Here is an 18,531-nt window from a genome sequence, read left to right on the forward strand (position 1 = left end):
GGAAAAAAAAGTTAACCTGGAGAGGAGAAGGAATAACCTTCCTCTGAAGATTAGAACAAAGAGGGGCGCCTGGGTGGTTCAGTGGGTTGGGCTGCCTTCGGCTCAGGTCATGACCTCAGGGTCCTGGGATTGAGTCCCTCGTCGGGCTCTCAGCCCAGCGGGGAGCCTGCTTCTGTCTCTCTCTCTCTCTCTCTCTCTCTCTCTCTGCCTGCCTCTCCATCTACTTGTGATCTCTCTCCGTCAAATAAATAAATAAAATCTTAAAAAAAAAAAAAAAAAGATTAGAACAAAGATATTTAACCTCAACTCTTCTGAAATTGTATGCTAAATTTGGTGGACAAATGCATTTTTTTAAATATCCAAAATGAGATCCGCAACTTCCAGCAGCTTTCTATAAGAGTGTGAGTGCTCTCTTTTAAAGGTAAAAGAATCAAAGGATGAAAGATTGCAAAAATAACTATTTTGAGGTGAAGAGTTGAGAAAATAGAGGGCTTCTGCCAGATACGGTATCCTTCTTCATATTAGTTAAGAAGGATTAGAGAGTCCCTTTAAGGGCAGTGAAATTTAGTGATTATGACATTCCCAAGTTGTGATAGTTGATTCATCTTCCTCCCTCCACAACGTATGTCTAATGGCACAGCGAATTTATACCGCTCAGGCTCAGCGTTTAGTTTTCGCAGATCAACGGGCTCACCCAGAATCTTTTCTTTCCACTTACTCGAAGTCAATCCAAATTCTTTCCAAACATCTTTTCAAGGAAGCCTTTGACAAATCTTACTGTTTGAATGCTAGATCTGGCTCCTATCAACTTTTGGTGAATAGCTTAATGTCTCTGATTCATTTTTTTGCATTTGTCAATTAGCACTGAATGATAATTTCGGTTTCTTACGAGGGTCAAACGAGTTATCTGTGAAAACCTCCTGCAAAGTTTTGGCAAATATCCGTGCTACGCAACTTGCAGCATATATTCAGGAAAATTTTTAAGCTTTCTGAAGAACTGGTGTCCTGCGCAGTCTCGCCCCCCTAAATAAAGTGGGTGCTCCTCCCGGATTGAGGATGCGTCTTTCGCTCCTTTTGTCTTTTAGTCGGACCAGAACTGTCATGGCGCCTTCAAGAAGAGAGGGAAGGCCTTCCTTTAGCCCATCAGAATCTTCGGGGGCACCTGGACTGGACGGAGGGGTGGACAGAGCGATCAGCCCCATTTGATACGAACACACCGCAGCCTCGGAGAGGTCTCGGCCGGACAGGCTCAAGGGGAGGAGACCGGGTTGAAGACTATGCCAGCGAGCGACCGTCTTCCCGGGGCACCGCCCATCTCGACCGCCTTATCCAATGGAAACCCAACGGCAGTGCGGCACCGCCCATCTGTTGGTCCGGACGCCGCGAGGGCGGGGCCCGCAGTTCGGTTGCGCTGCGGAGCGCAGCTGTGAGGGAGTCTCTCTGGTCCGCGGCCCCGAACCCGAGCTGGAGCTGAAGCGCAGGCTGCGGGGAGCGGAGTCGGGAGGTGAGCACCGAGGGGACTGAAAGGGAGGAAGGGGCTCGGCGAAGGGAAGGAAGGGTCGGTCTCCGCGGCCCGGGGCGCTGGGACCCTGGCAGGTGGGTGTCTGGTGGCGGCTCTGCTCGCTCGGCGGCCCAGGCCCGGCCCGCCGGAGCCGAGGGGCGGCCGCGGCCCCACGGTCTCTGCCGGGCCCGCCCGGCCCGCCCTGAGTGGCGGCGACCCGGAATTCTGTCGGCGCGGAGCGCGAGGCCCTGGCGTTCGTGTCGAACTGGGGCTGACGAGAGGCGGGGCCGGCGGCGGGGGCGGTGGTGGCGGGCCCCGCGGCCTGCGGAAGCGCAGCGTCGGGGCCGCGCCTGCTGGCGGAGGCCGGCGCGCTGACTGCGCGGGGGCGTGGCCTGCGCCCCTGACGGCGCCGCGGGGCTGGCCTTTGATGAGGTGGCGGCCTCTGGCTCCCGGGCCTGCGGGCGCTCCCTTGCAGACAGCCGGCAGGGCGACCTGTTGGAGCGCGAAGCCGTCCCCTGCGCTTGCTTGACGTCTGAGCGGACGGTCCTGTGGGTCCCGGAGGCCCTTTGGTCTGCTCGGGGTGAGGGTGGCTCAGAGGCCCGTGGCCTGTGAGCTGTTGCTGAGGAGTCGACATGCAGAGGGGCTGCAGTCCAATAAATAAAAGTCTCCGAGAAAAACTTTGCGCGACGATCTACCTACACTGCTCAGAAGTGAACACAGTATTCTCGGGGTTGCTGGAGGCGGCGAGGAGAGTCCCTTGTAGGGGCGTAAATGACCTTTTCCGTATGTGATCTCTTACACCTCTGAACGACCCTGAGATGAAAACCCCAGCGTTACAAAGATTTTTTTCAGCAGGAGGGGAAGTGCTGGGGGATCTTGGGCAGTGCCTTCATTTTGCCTGCTGGGGAAAGATTGGGGAGGGAGAGGACCAGCACATTCCAAGGACATGTCTGTGACTGGTAAAGGTTTGGCGTCTTTTGTGGTGTTCTGTGGATTAATTGTCTGTGCCCTGAGTTCAGAGGTTTCCTTAGAGCCCATTGGTAACTGGCTTCCTGTATTAGAGCGTCACTGGTATTTCCTATTGTAATCTAGTTGGAAATTTTACTTAGCTGTTCAGATTCAAGATACAGTCTATAAATATAGCTGCTCTAGGAAATAATTCGTATGAACTTTCTTACCATTTTCTTATTTTTCAGGGGAAGGAAAAGGAAAATGATTTCTAAATCGTTTTCGGGTAGATTACTAAGACATACAGATAGTAGCTTTCTTGGCTGGTTGAATACACTCTGTGATGGGCAGGGCCTAGAAAATGACAGGGAAAAAAAATATCTTGCCGGATTTTCTCTGTAGTGTGTTGTGGTTCTCTGGTATTTACTAGAATGTCTTCTATTAAGAATCTCCTGATTTGGGTTATACATAGTGTAGGCTGGGGGTGGAGATTGGCAGAAGTGGGTATCCAAGAGTTCTAAAATGAAGGCTTTTCAAGATTGATTTTGATCAGAGGCTTCTGTATTCTGAGCGGATTTAGAGGAAGAAGTCTACTTTCCAGAACGCCACTTTCATACTGGAGCACTCCTTTGAGCCCAGCACACACACAAGTTTCAGCTCCTTCACAGCCTTTGTTCTTAGGGATTTGGAATAACAGTCAGCAGTTATCCTGTGCCTGTCTGGACAAGCTAATGACATTTATCTTCAGAGAATTGTTTTTCTTCCAAGTAGCCGTGTGTCTTGAAAAAAATATACTATATAGTACTTTTTCCTATAACTGCTGTATCTGTAGTTACTCTTTTACTTTTTTTATTTTTTTAGTTTTTTTCTTTTTAAGATTTTATCCATTTATTTGATAGAAGTACAGTGTGTGTGTGGGCACGCCTGGGCGGCAAAGGGGCAGAGGGAGAAGCAGACTCCTTGCTGAGCAGGGAGCCAGATGCAGGGTTTGATCCCAGGACCCCAGGATCATGGCCTGAGCCAAGACAGATACTTAATCAACTGAGCTACCCAGGTGCCCCTTGAGTTACTTGTTCTTGAGGGAATATCTCTGTCAGATCTGTTATCTCAGAGGGTGGAGCTTTGAGCCGTGTGAATGAAATGGAAGCTGAAAGTCCTAGATCTGTTTAAATTTGTGGGTCCATGAATGTGGGCATCTCATTTATTATATTCACTATTGTATCTCAAGTACCTAGCCCAGTGCTTGGCCTACAATAAGTGCTTAATAAACATTTGTTGAATGAGTGAATGAAAAAAAATGTTGCTAACCAATACCCCTTTGCACACTCACATCACAGGGAAGGTGAGGTCATCAGGGGTGAAGTCACTAACCACTGCTAGTCACCTGGGCCCGGGGTAGCCTCAGCCTGGACTGGCAGACTTGATCTGCATATAGGAGGGATGGATAGCAAATGCTAGAATTCTAGTGGAAAAATTAGCTGAGGGTTTCAGCTGGGTAAATTCGCTGAGAGTGTTACAGGTCCAGCCTTAGGGCTGAATCAGTGGAACCTTTTGGGGTCTGGAGTCATCTGTTCTGAACAAGGCCCATGTAGCTTAGTTCTTGAGCACAGTGGAAATAGAGACAGGTGAGGATTCAGAGGGAAGGCTGTTGGGTGAATATTGCTGAGAAGGAGTGGTGTCTGTCCCTGATTTGGCTGTTCATTTGGACCTTACTAATGAGGGTTATATTGTCTTAAATCTTAGATTTGCCACTCCTGGTGGGTCATCTTCAACCAAGATAAGTTCCCTTCTCTAGACTAAGAGAGTAGTTAATGTTTCAGTGTTCAGACAGGATTAATTTGATTTTGGATTTAAAGGGAGGTGTATGTTTTGTTTTCTTTTGAAACCCAGAGGAGGTTATTAAGATTAGGCGTGAAGGCCAACATGGAGCTTGAATTCACGACCCTGAGATCAACACCTGAGCTGAGATCAAGAGTTGGATGTTTAACTGACTGAGCCACCTAGATGCCTCAGAATTAAATCTTTGTAGATCTGTCCTGACCCTTTCTTCTTTCTCTCTCCATCCTTGCCCCAACCAATGCAGGCCTGAGTGTTCGTTCCAGCATGTCGGAGGGGGAGTCCCAGACAGTAGTCAGTAGCGGCTCAGACCCAAAGGTAGAATCCTCATCCTCAGCTCCTGGCCTCACATCAGTGTCACCTCCTGTGACCTCCACGACCTCAGCTGCTTCCCCAGAGGAAGAAGAAGAAAGTGAAGATGAGTCTGAGATCTTGGAAGAGTCACCATGTGGGCGGTGGCAGAAGAGGCGAGAAGAGGTAAGGTGATGGTAGTGTCACTCTTGGGGGAGTGAATTCTAAGCGCGAAGTGGAAGAGGAAAGCATGAAAGGGGCAGACCAAAGTTTTAACAGATCAGAGCCTAGGAGAGGATGATCATGTGGAATATTAAAATGGAGGGTTTACAAGGTTACTTTAGTAATTCCTTTCCATTTGAATTTCTTCTCAGGTGAATCAGCGGAACGTACCAGGTATTGATAGTGCATACCTGGCCATGGATACAGAGGAGGGTGTAGAGGTTGTGTGGAATGAGGTCCAGTTCTCTGAACGCAAGAACTACAAGCTGCAGGAGGTAGGTGATGGTGAAAGGATGTAGCCTGTGTGGTGTTAGAATGCAGGTGTTATGAAACAAGACGAAACCAGAGAGGGAGACAAGCCAATAGAGACTCCTAATCTTATGAAACAAACTGAGGGTTGCTGGAGGGGAGGTGGGTGGGGAGATGGGGTGGCTGGGTGATAGACACTGGGGAGGGTATGTGTTGTGGTGAGTGCTAGGTGTTATGTCAGACTGATGAATCATAGACCTGTACCCCTTAAATAATACATTATATGTTAATTAACTGAATTTAAATTAAAAAAAGAATGCAGGTGTTAAAGAGGAATTGGTGTTGAGAAGCCGATTAGGAGGAGAGTATGTTGGGGTTAGATCATTTCTGGGGAGGGATAAGGAATGGCTTTTCAGAATTATAGTGGTTTCTGAACCATGTTAATCCCACTCTCTCCCCTGCTCTCAGGAAAAAGTCCGTGCTGTGTTTGATAATCTGATTCAGTTGGAACATCTCAACATTGTTAAGTTTCACAAGTATTGGGCTGACATTAAAGAGAACAAGGCCAGGGTAAGAACTTTTTCTTGAGCTTACCGCAGAGACCAGCTACGTGTATTGTTCTTTTTACATTCAGAGATGAAAATAAGGTAGTTTTGGAACAAAACTGGAATCAGCTGTTGTGGAGATGAGAGCAGGGTTTTGCCTATGTCCTGTGCCTTTTGTCTGGTGGTAGGTGGGGCAGAAATGAACAAACTTTTGTTTCCTTCCCACAGCTCTTCTCTTTTTCCCTTCTTTCTTTTCTTTTACTTTTTCTTTTTTTTTGGGGGGGGGATTTTATTTATTTGTCAAAGAGAGAGAGAACACACAAGCAGGGGGAGTGGTAGCCAGAGGGAGAAGCGGGCTCCCCGCTGAGCAAGGAGCCAGATGTGGGACTTGATCCCAGGATCCTGGAATCATGACCTTAGCCAAAGGCAGACACTTCACAGACTAAGCCACCCAGGCATCCTTACTTCCATAGCTCTTATAGTTGAGTAGTTTTTTTTCATCCTGTTAAATCCGAGGATGTGGTGCTAACAGCAAAAGGAGGGAAACTTAAAAAACAACCACTACCACCAGGCTTCCAGATCTCATATGTATCTGGGGTACATGTCATCAAGTAGGGGATCATTTCTACTTTACGACCTTATTTGAGTGCTTTGCCTCTCCAGGTCATTTTTATCACAGAATACATGTCATCCGGGAGTCTTAAGCAGTTTTTGAAGAAGACCAAAAAGAACCACAAGACTATGAATGAAAAGGTATGGAAGGGGGTTTTAAAAAGATTATAGTAATCATGAAGCTAATCAGGAAGGGATGGAGGGAAACTAGTTGGAGGGTTAAGAGAGGGGATTACTGCTGACCCTTTGATCAAACTGTTCCAGGCTTGGAAGCGCTGGTGCACACAAATCCTCTCTGCCCTTAGGTAAGTAGGATCTGGTTAGTGTTTTTCCCCTATTTCCTGATTTAGTTCCTCCAAACAGATTTTAGGGCACTACTCTGCTGGTTTTTTCTGCCTCTGCCCACTTTTTTTGAGTCCTGTACTGTCAAGATTAGGCCCCTATGGTCTTGTAAAGGGTCCATTCTAATGCCCTAACCACGATACTGTCTCCCGTCTCCCGCCTCTTTCTCCTAGTGCTTATCCAGCTCTTTAACTCACCAGGCATAATGGAGATTCAGAGTGTGGGGATTATCTTTGTGGTGACCAGCAGGAGACCAGGCCCTTGCTCCTCTTAACCCTTGGGTTCCCCCTGCCCTTAATTTCCCAGTGGCCCCTCTAACAGCCCAGTGCCCCCACAGCTACCTGCACTCCTGTGACCCCCCCATCATCCATGGGAACCTGACCTGTGACACCATCTTCATCCAGCACAACGGACTCATCAAGATTGGCTCTGGTGAGGGGAGGGAGAGGTTCTGGGCAGGGGAGCCTCGGGAATTTGGGAACCACGGGGGTAAGATGCAAGGAGTGGGGAGAGTAGAGCAAAATTCTGAGCTGTTGGGCTGGTGGTAAGAGATAGGACTTTGCTAGGGGTAATTCTTAGGGAGAGGCCAGTCAATTAGGGGGTAGGGACTAATCTTACACCTTTTTTGGAGGGAAGCGGGTTAATCCAGACTCCTTGATAGGAGGTTGGGAAAGGGCAAAGAGATGGGTCTAAGGTCTGATTTGAGCCCCTGGGGCCAGACCCCACCAGGAGGTTCCAGGCTGTGCCTGCTGTGAGTGCTTTCATTTGCTGTGTATCCGTGTGCTGTGTATAACATTTCTGTGTGCCGTGTCTGTGTGTGGTTTGTGTGTCCATTTGTCTGGGGCTTGGCTGCTCCATCGCTCACAACTTTTCTCTGTTTTCCTCCCTCCCGCTTACGGGCTGCTCTGTTCCCAACAGTCTTTCATAGGATTTTTGCTAATGGTGAGAGCTCCCTGTTGCCCCATGTGGGGCTCTGTTTGTGCCCCTCTGCTCCCCTTTGCGGCTGCCCAGTGCATGCAGTCGTGGGAGCAAGCCCTGTGCCCCTGCCTCCCTGCCTAGTTATGCCTGCTTGGCTTCTCCCTACCAGCCCTCCACCTGCTTGCCCTTCCATAACTTGCTTGTTTCCTGTGGTTTCTGGCTGGCCGTTTATGTCCTGGATTCTTACTTCCCTTCATCATCAGGATGGTTCCCTAAATCATACTGTGTTCCCAGACTCTCTGTGACTTGTAGTCATTGTTTATGATCTGAGTGAGTCCAAATTGGGCCCGGCCCTGGTTCCTCGTTCAGACCTATGGCAGCAATGTTGAACAACAGGGAGTAGAGCAGGAGTCTACCATTTTGGTGGATTAAATGTGAGACTGATTCAAGGGTATTGGTTCAACTTTGAGCTGTTTTTGAGTTTCAGTCAGTAAAGGTGGATAAGAAGGAGGCTGTCTAGTTGGTTGCAGTATTGTTATTTCTTCTTACCTTTTTTTTTTTTTTAATCATCCAAGTTTCTGGGATCTTTAAGTGTCCCAGATTAGGAAGGGCTGCCATGCTTTTATGCTATTTGAGGGTGGCTGAAAGAACTAGACCACACATTTTCATGTGACAGGGATTATATATTCCAGAACTTTGGAGAAGGTGAGCAGATCACAAGCAAAAGTTTTTCCTTAGTCTCCATTGCTTCTTGGCCAGCCCAAGGCCCCTATATGCCTATTAGTTGAGTGTGGAGTGTTTGTTGCTACTGACCTAGGGACCTTAAATGAGAAGCGGTAGACCCCAGAAAGGGGAAGTAGGTGGTGGTCGTGTTTAGTCTCTGGTTCAAGATGGGAAAAGGACAGGTTTGCTCCTTGAGGGTTAGAGTCTTCAGGAGAGAATTTGGCTTCTGGGGACCTCTCTCTGGAGTGAGACTGTGCTTTGTTGATGGTGGTCAGATTGTGGGTATCTCCCCTACTCCCAGTGGCTCCTGACACTATCAACAATCATGTGAAGACTTGTCGGGAAGAGCAGAAGAATCTACACTTCTTTGCACCAGAGTATGGAGGTGAGGCACCAGTTTCCCCTCTCCCTGTTCCCCAGGTTTCTACCTTATAACCTGAGGCCCAGAGGTAATAGAACTGAAACCTGTAGTTCTCTGCTGGCTTACAAAAAGTTTTTAAAAGGCATTTCTGCCACCCCTTGCCCCCATCCTCTGATTAAACAAAGGCTTCTCTGTTTTCCCTAGAAGTCACTAATGTGACAACAGCAGTGGACATCTACTCCTTTGGCATGTGTGCACTGGAGGTGAGGAAACCACAGGCAGTGGTGATGGGAGGGGTCAAGTTAGAAGATGGAAGGGGAAATGGAGGGAGGACGAGTGAGGTCTTGAGAGGGTGATTCTGGAGCACTGAAGTTCTGAAGTTTCTACTGGGCTTTTCTGTTCGCCCTCCCTGCAGATGGCAGTGCTGGAGATTCAGGGCAATGGAGAGTCCTCATATGTGCCACAGGAAGCTATCAGCAGTGCCATTCAGCTTCTAGAAGACCCATTACAGAGAGTAAGAATCTTCTGGATCACTTCCTCAACAGACTTTGAAATGTCTTTAGGTTTTTCTTCCTTTTTTACTTACTGGGAATATACTCTCTTCTAAGAGCAAGAAAACAAAGTAGCAAGGACAGGCAAAAGCAGTGACTATTTGAGTATTTCCCTAGGTGGTACTTACCTTGTTTTTTGTATATACACACACTGGTTAAGGGCTTAAGATGGGTAGTATTGGGGATAAAGGTTGTGTATTAATTTAGTTGTGTCTGCCTGGAGGTAAACTAATGGTTACTTCAGGCAATTGGTATATGCTCTCAGACAGACATCTTGATATTTTTAAACAAATTATTCAGTTTGAATTAAATCTGTCATGTGGGCTTTTATATTTATATAGTTTTAGGTAGGGAAAGTGCTCTGAAATAATGAGCTAAGATTTAAAGGGCATAAGGTTATGAATCAGTAGATAAACTATAGTAAGAGGCTGGACAGGAAGGTCCAAACAAGGATAGTTTGTAACTCATTAGATGGTGTGACAGGGAGACTAGTGGGAAGTCTTGAGGCTAGTGTGGAGTAAATTTCTAGTTCAGCTTTAGGTTGGGGCGTTCAAGTGACAGATTAGGTATATGACCTTCTTGGCTTTTAAGTTTGTAAGGAGGAAAAGAAAAGCAGGTTAATTATCATGGGACGACCTATGGGAGGTGGGAAATGGGGGTGTGTGTGTATGTAGAGGAAGCTTCGGGAAAATCAGTGAACTTAATAAATGATTGTAAGAGAAAGAGGAAATTGTGGTAGTTGGCTTGGAAAAGAAAAAGATGGTGAATACTATTGACCACAACAGATAGGTTTGAGAACAGAGAAGGTAATTTTGGTGAGAGATGGAGAGGAAGGGAGGCAGTGAGTGGGCTGTTAAAGCACAGAAGTAGAAAATCAGAAAAAAATCTGGTAGTTTGAATAGTAAAAAAAAAAAAAAAAAAAAAAAAAAGTTGGTGGTTGGAGAGTAGAAAAACAAGTAAAACCATAAAAACCCTGAACAATACCTTTCATGTTAATACCTTAGAATCTTCAAAGCTGTTTCAGGAGGAGTAACAGTTACTCCCTCAACCAGTGCTGACTGCCTAGTATGTACGAAGTATGTATATAGTATGTACGAAGCCTGTGTTAAGTGTAATGAATGACGAAGTATCATGTTGAACATAGTGGCCTGGTTGCCAGCTGCCTACTCTATTTCCTCTTTTCCCTTTTCTAGGAGTTCATTCAAAAGTGCCTGCATTCTGAGCCTGCTCGCAGACCAACAGCCAGAGAACTTCTATTCCACCCAGCACTGTTTGAAGTGCCCTCACTCAAACTCCTTGCTGCCCACTGCATTGTGGGACACCAACGTGAGTCCCCTTGGCCCTGCTAAGAATTTTCTTCCTGTCGGAGCATTAACAAGTATCACTAGCAATGCCCTATTTCCTTTTCCACTTCCAAAGGAATTCTTTACTCCCCCCAGGACCCCTGGGCCTTCCATGACATTAATCTATACTTTCCATTTCATCATGTCCTCCAGACATGATCCCAGAGAATGCTCTGGAGGAGATCACCAAAAACATGGATACCAGTGCTGTACTGGCTGAAATCCCTGCAGGACCAGGAAGAGAACCAGTTCAGACTTTGTGAGTAACTAACTCTCTGAGAGGGTCTGAAAGGGACAGATTTGTCACTCTCACTGAGGTTTCTGTCAACTGTTAATTCTTTGGGAATTGTTGAACCTGCTGTTTTGCTTATTTCCTTCCTTTCACGTGTTTTCTCTTTTCTCCTGCAGGTACTCTCAGTCACCAGCTCTGGAATTGGATAAATTCCTTGAAGATGTCAGGTGAGAGAAGGGTGAGAGGAAAGGCTTGCTTTAGGAAGCAGGGTGGGTGTCCTGAGGCATTCATGGAGCCCATGTGACCTGTTTGATCTCACTCTAGGAATGGGATCTACCCCTTGACAGCCTTTGGGCTACCTCGGCCCCAGCAGCCACAGCAGGAGGAGGTGACATCACCTGTTGTGCCCCCCTCTGTCAAGACTCCAACACCTGAACCAGCTGAGGTGGAAACCCGCAAGGTGGGCTCTGTGGATGTGGAGGTCTCTGTGGTCATGGTGGAAGGGAGAAGAGGACACGTCAAATGAGGCTTTATCCTATAGGGAAAAGAGTGTGTTTCTGGTTTCTAGCAAGCTTGTCCTGTGGGCTGGAAAGTCTTCTAGCTGTTGGGGCCTTTTTTTTTTTTTTGCCTGGTGATACTACTGTGATGACCCTGTGCGTGTCCTCTCTGTAGGTGGTGCTGATGCAGTGCAACATCGAGTCAGTGGAGGAGGGAGTCAAACACCATGTAAGGCTGGGGGCCAGGGCTGCAGAGGGCTGTGTGGCCAGGAGAAAGGGGGTGGGTGGGAAAGAGTAGCCTCATCTTCTGACTGTCCTCTTCTCCAGCTGACGCTTCTTCTGAAGCTGGAGGACAAACTCAACCGGCACCTGAGCTGTGACCTAATGCCAAGTGAGTCTCTCCTTTCCCTCAGAGGATGAGAGTCTCTTTAAGTCTTATCTGTGAGGGACATTCTTAGGGGCGGGGAGGAAGGTTACAAGGCAGCAACACATTCTGAGGCACAGAGAACGAATATCCTAGCTCCTAAAACCGGAGGGTAGACGCGACAGTTCTGCTTGTGTCTTTCTTTCCCAGCCGGGCTGACCTGACTAGGGCTGGGAGCCCACTACTCCCACATTGTGCTCACCCTCTCCCTTTTCTCCGTCAGATGAGAACATCCCCGAGTTGGCAGCCGAGCTGGTGCAGCTGGGCTTCATTAGCGAGGTGAGCTTCCCGCCTCTGGCCGCCCTGGCAACTCCATTCTCCTCTTGCCTTGTCTCACCCAGCTCTTCTCCCCCAGGCTGACCAGAGCCGACTGACTTCTCTGCTAGAGGAGACCCTGAACAAGTTCAATTTTGCCAGGAACAGCACCCTCAACTCAGCCGCTGTCACCGTCTCCTCTTAGAGCTCCCTTGGGCCAGGCCCCTAATCAGAGCTGTGGCCGTCACTAGATGGCAGCAGCCTTCCTGCCCCCTCCCCCCAGTCAGTATTACCCTGTGAAGCCCCTCTCTCCTTTATTATTCAGGAGGGCTTTGGGGCTCCCTGGTTCTGAGCATCACCCTCCCCCTTCCCCTTCTCTTCCTCCCCTCTGCACTTTGTTTACTTGTTTTGCACAGACGTGGGCCTGGGCCTTCTCAGCAGCCGCCTTCTAGTTGGGGGCTAGTAGCTGATCTGGCGGCTCCCGCCCAGCCTGTGTGGAAAGGAGGCCCACGGGCACTGGGGGAGCTGAATTCTACAATCCCGCTGGGGCGGACGGGGCGGGAGAGAAGGGTGGTGCTGCAGTGGTGGCCCTGGGGGGCCATTCGATTCGCCTCAGTTGCTGCTGTAATAAAAGTCTACTTTTTGCTAAGAGCGTGGTGTGTGTGTGCGCCTTCCCCGCTAGGGGGCGCGGCCTCGGAGCCCCGGGCAGGGCGCGCTCGGGGTGGGGCCTTCAGGTGGCGAGGGGGCGGGGGGGGGGGGGGGGGGGGGGGGGGGGGGGGGGGGGGGGCGGAGCGTGGGAGGGCGGGGCCGGAGCCAGGTAGAGCTACCCTGCGCCGGGCCGCGGACGGCCGCGATGAGGTGCTGCCGCCTCTATGAATTCGGTAATTTCCGGCCTCGGGCCCCTGCGTCCGCCGGCTACCCGCCCCACGGCCCTTGGTTCGGGGGCGCTCCACCCGGGGCCCTCCGGTTCCTTTCCCGGCTCAGGCCTGCCCCTCCCCCCGTACTTTGCAGACGCAGCCCGCGGCCCCCGGAGGCTTATGCGCGTGGGCCTCGCACTGATCCTGGTGGGCCACGTGAACCTGCTCCTGGGGGCCGTGCTGCACGGCACAGTCCTGCGACACGTGGCCAATCCCCGTGGCGCCGTCACCCCGGAGTACACCACGGCCAATGTCATCTCCGTGGGCTCGGGGCTGCTGGTGAGCGCGGGGCGGGGCGGGTCCACTCGCGTGGGGGAGGGGAGGCGGGGCGTAGAGCGGCGCGGGCTTCAGGCTTTGTGTCTTCCAGAGTGTTTCCGTGGGACTTGTGGCCCTCTTGGCATCCAGGAACCTTCTGCGCCCACCACTGGTGAGAGGGGATTTCTGGAGCTTTAATGGGGCCTGGAATCAGGGAAATGAGGACCTGACTGGGCTTCGTCTTTAAGTGGGAGGAGGAGCCTCAGATAGAGACAGCAAGGTGTCTTATCAGTGGGAGTGTCAGGCGGGGGAGCAGCTGCTCACCCTGATCTTCTGCCCCTGCCAGCACTGGGCCCTCCTGGCAGTAGCTCTAGGGAACCTGCTCTTGTCCACGGCCTGCTCCCTGGGCCTCCTCCTTGCTGTGTCACTCACTGTGGCCAACGGTGGCCGTCGTCTCATTGCTGATTGCCATCCAGGACTGCTGGATCCTTTGCTACCACTGGACCAGGGGCCTGGACGGTCTGACTGCCCGTTTGACCCCACAAGAATCTATGTGAGTGCATGCTCTTCTCGGCCTTTTTGCAGTCTACAGGGCCTTGGCCCTGCCCTTTAAACCACTCCTACTTGCCACTTCTGTCCTCCTCCCTCTCAGTCCCCCACCTGCCCTCGTCACCTTTTAGGATACAGCCTTGGCTCTCTGGATCCCTTCTTTGCTCATGTCTGCAGCGGAGGCGGCCTTGTCTGGTTACTGCTGTGTGGCTGCCCTCACCCTACGTGGGGTTGGGCCCTGCAGGAAGGAAGGGCTTCAGGAGCAGGTAAGGAAGATAAACAGGAAGGGCTCATTCAACAGGGACTGGCTGTGTTTAAAGGTGCTGAACTGTAGTATAATTCAGGGCAGGAGTACTAACTCCATCCTCCCCTACAGCTAGAGGAACTGACAGAGCTTGAACTTCCCAAGTGTGAAAGACAGGAAAATGAGCAGCTATTGGATCAAAATCAAGAAATGCAGGCATCACAGAAAAGCTGGGCTGAGGATAGGTAATCCATAAGAATTGGGGCCTAGGAAAGGGGGGGGCAGGGAACCACTCTTAGAACTGGGTCAAGTCCTTTGCTGTGCTGCCTGCCCTCTGCTCTGACTCAGGTTCTCCCTTCTATGGAGCAGGTGCTGATCCGGAGGCTCAGTTCACAATGGTGACATAAACCCCAAGATGACGTAAACAGTTGTAATAAAAGTACTAAAACTTGATGATGATTTCCTTTGTGGGGGGGGGAAGGGCACGAAGCTGATGTTTGAATGACTTTGATCAAAGAACACAGTGGTCTCCATTACCTACAAGACTTTAATGAGGGAGAGAATCCAATAACTCTTCCCTGAGGCCTACTAGTTACTGAAAGGAAAAGCTGGTGCTGGGTAGCCCTCCACACCACTGACTAATGAATTTCAGCACATCCTGGCACACTGGACTGTGGGAAGTCTGTGGACAAACAGTAGAACAAGAGAGGAACTCATTAGTGCTAAGGAAAAGCGCTTCTTCTCTAAAGAAAATCAACCCCATGTCAGTAAGGAGAGCAGAGTCTAGGGCCTACTCCTGCCTTCCTGACATTCCCACCCACCCTTCTAGCGGTTTCTTACTTTTCAGTGCTGCTCTCCCCGCCCGCACCCTCCAAATCTCCCTCTCTTACCTTGATAGCCATAAGGAACTTATTCCAGTTGTCCTTGTTAGCTGCCTTCCCTGGCCGCTTAAACTCAATTTTGTTCCTCAGAATGGGATATCCTGTGGGAGAAGAAAAAGACGAACTGGCATTTGAGAGGGAAAACCAAGAGCAATTTCAGAGTAAAATACTCTCTTGAGCCTGCTGTTCCCCCTCCCTTTCCGCCCACCATGGAACGTGGATAGGTGTAGGGTTGTGTACCTGTAATGAGGCAGGGTAGTGCCTGAACGCCAGTGCTCGCTGCCACCAAGGAAGCTTCGTACACACCGCGTTCATCCCGAGGCAGAACCTGCTCCAGCCGCTGGTCCATTGAGACTGTGAGTACCCAGTCTCGAACCTCTTCCCTCTGAGCCTCCTGGGAAGGACAAAGAAGCAGCATCTTCATGCAGGGCAGGGCAAGTGGAAGGTGGGGAGTTGGGAGTCTTCCTAAACTGTCATCCTGTGCATCATCTTTTCCCCGTATGTGATCCTCCTTGGATGAGGTTCCTCGTCACCACCTTTTCTTTTTTCTCTGCTTCTACTTTCACTGAAGGAATAGTGAGGGCTGAGGCCCTTCCAAAGACGTCGCCAGCTGATGCCCATTACAAAGGTTAGGAGGACCAACATAAAGGGATAAAGTGCCCTCCCTTCAAAACACCCTCACGCTGGTGAGGCCTTCCCCGGTGTCCAGTCTCACGCTCTTACCGGTACATGCTGCTTGGCTGGGAGTGGCACCTCAAAGGGAATGTCTGTATCCTGAAAGTCAGAGTGGTCAAGGGCATCCAGAGTCCCTTCTTCAATTGCCTGCGGCAGAGTGGGCAGCCATGAGATAGACACATTTCCATGACAGGTGAAACCTCCCGCCCTCTGGGCACAACTTCTTTACTCACATCGGTCAGATCCAAAAAGCGGTTGAGGAAGATGAATGCCATGTTCTCCCAGCCAACTGCCTGCAACAGAGAAAAGTTGCAAGTGGGAGTGAGCAGCTGGGCTTGGATGCTGCTCTTCCAGGGAGGAGGCGGAATCCAGGAAGACCCAGGAATACAGTTTCCTCCATAACATCAGCCCCACACTCTGCTTTATTCTACCTGAATAGACAGGGCATTCCACCTTCCAACTTTTGATTTCCCTGTCTCCTCTGCCACACCCTTCCTCGTCCCAGCTCACCTTGGCCGCCAGGCCTGCTTCATAGAAGGCCTTATCTGCAGGTAGGAGCTGGGTGTGGCGTAAGAGTGAAACAGAAAGCCTGGCAGCCACAGTTTCCTACGGATTAAAATCAAAGAAAGCATTATCCTGGCACTGTAGCGACTGAGCTACCAGCCCAGTAACCTTATGGCTAAGGCAGCCACAGAACCAGAAAACCAGTAATACATATTAAATTGCTCTCAAGCAGTTCTGGATCTTTTTCCTGGGCACAGAGAACTAAGCCTAGATTATTTCTGTTATTCAAGTAAGCACAGCAAATTTACAATACGCGATCACAAATAAGCCAAAAGGATGTGTATATCTTAAGAGATCGATGCAGAAATTGTGGGATTTGAATGTTTAAGTATAATGAGGCTGGAGCTATATGGTCAGAGTCCTAAGAAAGTCAGTGGAGGAGTCCAGGAAGAAAGCCACCTCAGTGAGGGGTAAAGATTTGTCTAAACGGAAGAGAAGCTATGAGAGAAGTGGACCAAGCTTGAGAATCCGGAACTTGAATTTATTCAACTTCATGCACTGGAAGATGCTTCCCTTAAGACTGAGTGCCCCTCCCTGCCATCTCACCAGCTGTTTGACACTCTGGGCCGCCGAGCGAGTGGCATAGTAATGCGCAATCAACAGCATCGTCTCGAACTCCTCGTGGGCTGGAGAGTTTGCCTCACTAGACTTCACCAGGTTTTCACACTAGAGCAGGAGAAGAGCGCAGCCCGGGTCAGGGGTTGGAGGAGGGCCAGAGAGCTCATGGCCATGTGGACAAAAGTGCAGCCCATCTGAAGGTAAATATTTATGTGCCTCAAAGAAGAGAGGACAAAGAAGTAGGGTAGCCTTGTCACTCTGTCACAGAGCTGACTTCCTCACCAAGTTAAAGAGCACGTCCCGAAGATCAGCCCAGTTGTGATAGGCCTCAGCACTGTTGGTCCCAGGGGAGCTCACCATGTCCGTGAAGATCCTTTTGTAGATGTTGAAGTTCTAGGGGCGGTGGTGAAAGGAGAGCTGAGTGAGAAGGGGTAACTAGAAGAGAAAGTACACGTGGGGCCAAAGAGGAAACAGGCTGTCAGTGTGCATGTGGAGGAGCTAGGGGACAGTGATGGAGAAAGTGTTGATCCTTTTTTGGAAGACAAAAGTAAGAAAATAACTTTCTTACAACTGGTGGTCTGAGTGTGGACAGATGTGTGAATGCGAATGCAGTCCCAGTGTTAATGGGCCAATATTCCAGGGAGCTGGGGTGCTCAGAGACAAGAGCAGTGTTTGGTCTCTGAGGGAGGTTAGTAAGGCCCTAGAGGTGCACACACCTCTAGGGCCTTACTAAGATTCATCTCTGAAAGGCCTTTCCCTGTATTAGCTAAGAGGATGGAGAGGTTGCTGAATGTTTCCTCAAATGGTAAGTCTTGAGAGGCTGTACATTTCAGAAGAGGCTGGTGTGGGTCTCTGGGCAGGATGCTCTCTAAAAGAATCCTTTGAGAAGACAGTTCCTGAGGGGATGGGTGGGTTTTGAGGAGACGTAAGAACTTCCTTGGGGAGACCATCACCCCGAGGAGCAGGCTGGTACCTGTGGGTTCGCAGGGGCTCCATGCTGCACGTACAGGGCCAGTGCCTGGCTATAGGCACCCTCTCGGATCAGGTGAGTCGCATACAAAGCCACATATTTGTGCAGAATCTGGTAGTTCTGTCGCAGAGATGGAGGAAAAGCATGGGGGAGGTTGGCCATCGGTAAGACCAGGCAGTGAGGGTGGGGTGGTAATCTGAGGCCATGAATTTATTTTGGAGGCAAAGGCCTATGCAAGTCAGGCCCAGCTAGGCCTCTGACTCCAGTTTCAAAAGGGTGGAAGACTGACTCTCTGATGCTGGTTAGGGATCTCTGGGGTTGGGCTTTGGAGGAAGTAAGAGATACAGCTCAGGGGCAAGGCGAGCCAAGGGGTAATGTCCGGAAGAGCTAGGGAGTGGAGGAGGAGAGCAGTACCTGCTTGGTAGCCGTTTCAATGCACTTGTCCCACTGGCCCTGCTCCACATACAGGTCCAGAGCAGCCACCACATCCACACCCACCAGCTATGGGGCAGTGGAAAAGACAAGAGTTAAGAGGACAGAGAGGACATGAGGAGGGAGAAAGTCCCTTGAGCGTTTGGCCTCTTGCTAACTCTCTGCAAGTCTCACCGAGTCCACTTTGCCCTTGTTCTTGAGGAACTCCTTATAATGCTGGTCCACGTAGTCTTCATACCTGTGAAGATGTGCAGGGATCTAGTGCCACACGGTCCCAGCATGCACACCCTTCCCATGAGAACTTCCTCCTCTTTACAAAACGAAGTAAGAGAATTTGCTGGAGAGAAGGGGTCAGCAGCTTACCGGGGATCTAACTCCTTGGCCACACGCTTAGCCTTGTTCCACTCCTCACCCTCAATGAAGGCGTCGATCGCTTCCTTGACTAGGTCCAGGTTCAGATAGAGCTCTGCAGCCTGCACGGTAGGAAATCAGAGCCTGGAGACCATCCCCCCTGTTTCCACAGAACTAACTGCTGGTCACACCTGCCATGAGGCCAACCTCACATGCCTTTCGTGTAGATGGCACCATTCCACCCCTCTCCGGGGAATCTTTTTCTTTTCAGTCCCAGTACTCTGC

The 18,531-nt window shown here is 50.1% G+C and overlaps 3 protein-coding genes across 15 annotated transcripts in view; 2 read left to right on the forward strand and 1 right to left on the reverse strand.

Annotated features, from left to right (window-relative positions):
• The first annotated feature begins 1,369 nt into the window (after positions 1 to 1,369).
• Positions 1,370 to 12,501, forward strand: NRBP1 (nuclear receptor binding protein 1). Of its 2 annotated transcripts, none has more exons than XM_047744793.1 (18): positions 1,370 to 1,504; positions 4,533 to 4,762; positions 4,951 to 5,073; positions 5,516 to 5,617; positions 6,256 to 6,345; positions 6,469 to 6,509; positions 6,884 to 6,978; positions 8,489 to 8,572; positions 8,753 to 8,811; positions 8,964 to 9,062; positions 10,293 to 10,425; positions 10,596 to 10,701; positions 10,851 to 10,901; positions 10,999 to 11,134; positions 11,347 to 11,400; positions 11,499 to 11,562; positions 11,819 to 11,874; positions 11,951 to 12,501. In XM_047744793.1, the coding sequence occupies exons 2-18, from the start codon at positions 4,553 to 4,555 to the stop codon at positions 12,053 to 12,055; spliced, it is 1,608 nt and encodes a 535-aa protein (XP_047600749.1). In that variant the 5' UTR covers positions 1,370 to 1,504; positions 4,533 to 4,552; the 3' UTR covers positions 12,056 to 12,501. The 2 variants fall into 2 exon arrangements, with proteins under 2 accessions (XP_047600749.1, XP_047600751.1); XM_047744795.1 differs by lacking the exon at positions 1,370 to 1,504 and adding an exon at positions 2,016 to 2,284.
• A 111-nt stretch (positions 12,502 to 12,612) lies between these two features.
• KRTCAP3 (keratinocyte associated protein 3) lies at positions 12,613 to 14,268 on the forward strand. Of its 2 annotated transcripts, XM_047744820.1 has the most exons (7): positions 12,630 to 12,731; positions 12,862 to 13,046; positions 13,135 to 13,194; positions 13,369 to 13,575; positions 13,703 to 13,837; positions 13,948 to 14,060; positions 14,185 to 14,268. In XM_047744820.1, the coding sequence occupies exons 1-7, from the start codon at positions 12,704 to 12,706 to the stop codon at positions 14,189 to 14,191; spliced, it is 735 nt and encodes a 244-aa protein (XP_047600776.1). In that variant the 5' UTR covers positions 12,630 to 12,703; the 3' UTR covers positions 14,192 to 14,268. The 2 variants fall into 2 exon arrangements, with proteins under 2 accessions (XP_047600775.1, XP_047600776.1); XM_047744819.1 differs by having other exon boundaries at positions 12,613 to 13,046.
• A 74-nt stretch (positions 14,269 to 14,342) lies between these two features.
• The window catches only part of IFT172 (intraflagellar transport 172), a 34,063-nt gene continuing 29,874 nt past the window's right edge, over positions 14,343 to 18,531 (reverse strand). For all 11 annotated transcript variants that reach the window (XM_047744781.1, XM_047744782.1, XM_047744785.1 and 8 more), the window contains 12 exons: positions 18,259 to 18,368; positions 18,070 to 18,133; positions 17,878 to 17,964; positions 17,467 to 17,583; positions 16,776 to 16,886; positions 16,482 to 16,601; positions 15,882 to 15,977; positions 15,605 to 15,664; positions 15,420 to 15,518; positions 14,937 to 15,090; positions 14,706 to 14,797; positions 14,343 to 14,497 (listed from right to left, as the gene is read on the reverse strand). In XM_047744781.1, the coding sequence (XP_047600737.1) occupies positions 14,408 to 14,497; positions 14,706 to 14,797; positions 14,937 to 15,090; positions 15,420 to 15,518; positions 15,605 to 15,664; positions 15,882 to 15,977; positions 16,482 to 16,601; positions 16,776 to 16,886; positions 17,467 to 17,583; positions 17,878 to 17,964; positions 18,070 to 18,133; positions 18,259 to 18,368 (1,200 nt within the window). In that variant the 3' untranslated portion in view covers positions 14,343 to 14,407. The remainder of the gene's footprint in view (positions 14,498 to 14,705; positions 14,798 to 14,936; positions 15,091 to 15,419; positions 15,519 to 15,604; positions 15,665 to 15,881; positions 15,978 to 16,481; positions 16,602 to 16,775; positions 16,887 to 17,466; positions 17,584 to 17,877; positions 17,965 to 18,069; positions 18,134 to 18,258; positions 18,369 to 18,531) is intronic.

This window comes from Lutra lutra, chromosome 9 (assembly GCF_902655055.1).
Source record: "Lutra lutra chromosome 9, mLutLut1.2, whole genome shotgun sequence".
Lineage (NCBI taxonomy): Eukaryota > Metazoa > Chordata > Mammalia > Carnivora > Mustelidae > Lutra > Lutra lutra.

Bases quoted from the DNA above. Each gene is read 5' to 3' on its own strand.
- NRBP1 (XM_047744795.1), top strand. From the start codon at position 2,134: ATGCAGAGGGGCTGCAGTCCAATAAATAAAAGTCTCCGAGAAAAACTT. The intron at 8,573-8,752 runs GTGAGGCACCAG...TGTTTTCCCTAG, and splicing joins CTTTGCACCAGAGTATGGAG to AAGTCACTAATGTGACAACA. The intron at 10,902-10,998 runs GTGAGAGAAGGG...ATCTCACTCTAG, and splicing joins AAATTCCTTGAAGATGTCAG to GAATGGGATCTACCCCTTGA.
- KRTCAP3 (XM_047744819.1), top strand. From the start codon at position 12,723: ATGAATTCGGTAATTTCCGGCCTCGGGCCCCTGCGTCCGCCGGCTACC. The intron at 13,047-13,134 runs GTGAGCGCGGGG...TGTGTCTTCCAG, and splicing joins CCGTGGGCTCGGGGCTGCTG to AGTGTTTCCGTGGGACTTGT. The intron at 13,195-13,368 runs GTGAGAGGGGAT...TGCCCCTGCCAG, and splicing joins ACCTTCTGCGCCCACCACTG to CACTGGGCCCTCCTGGCAGT.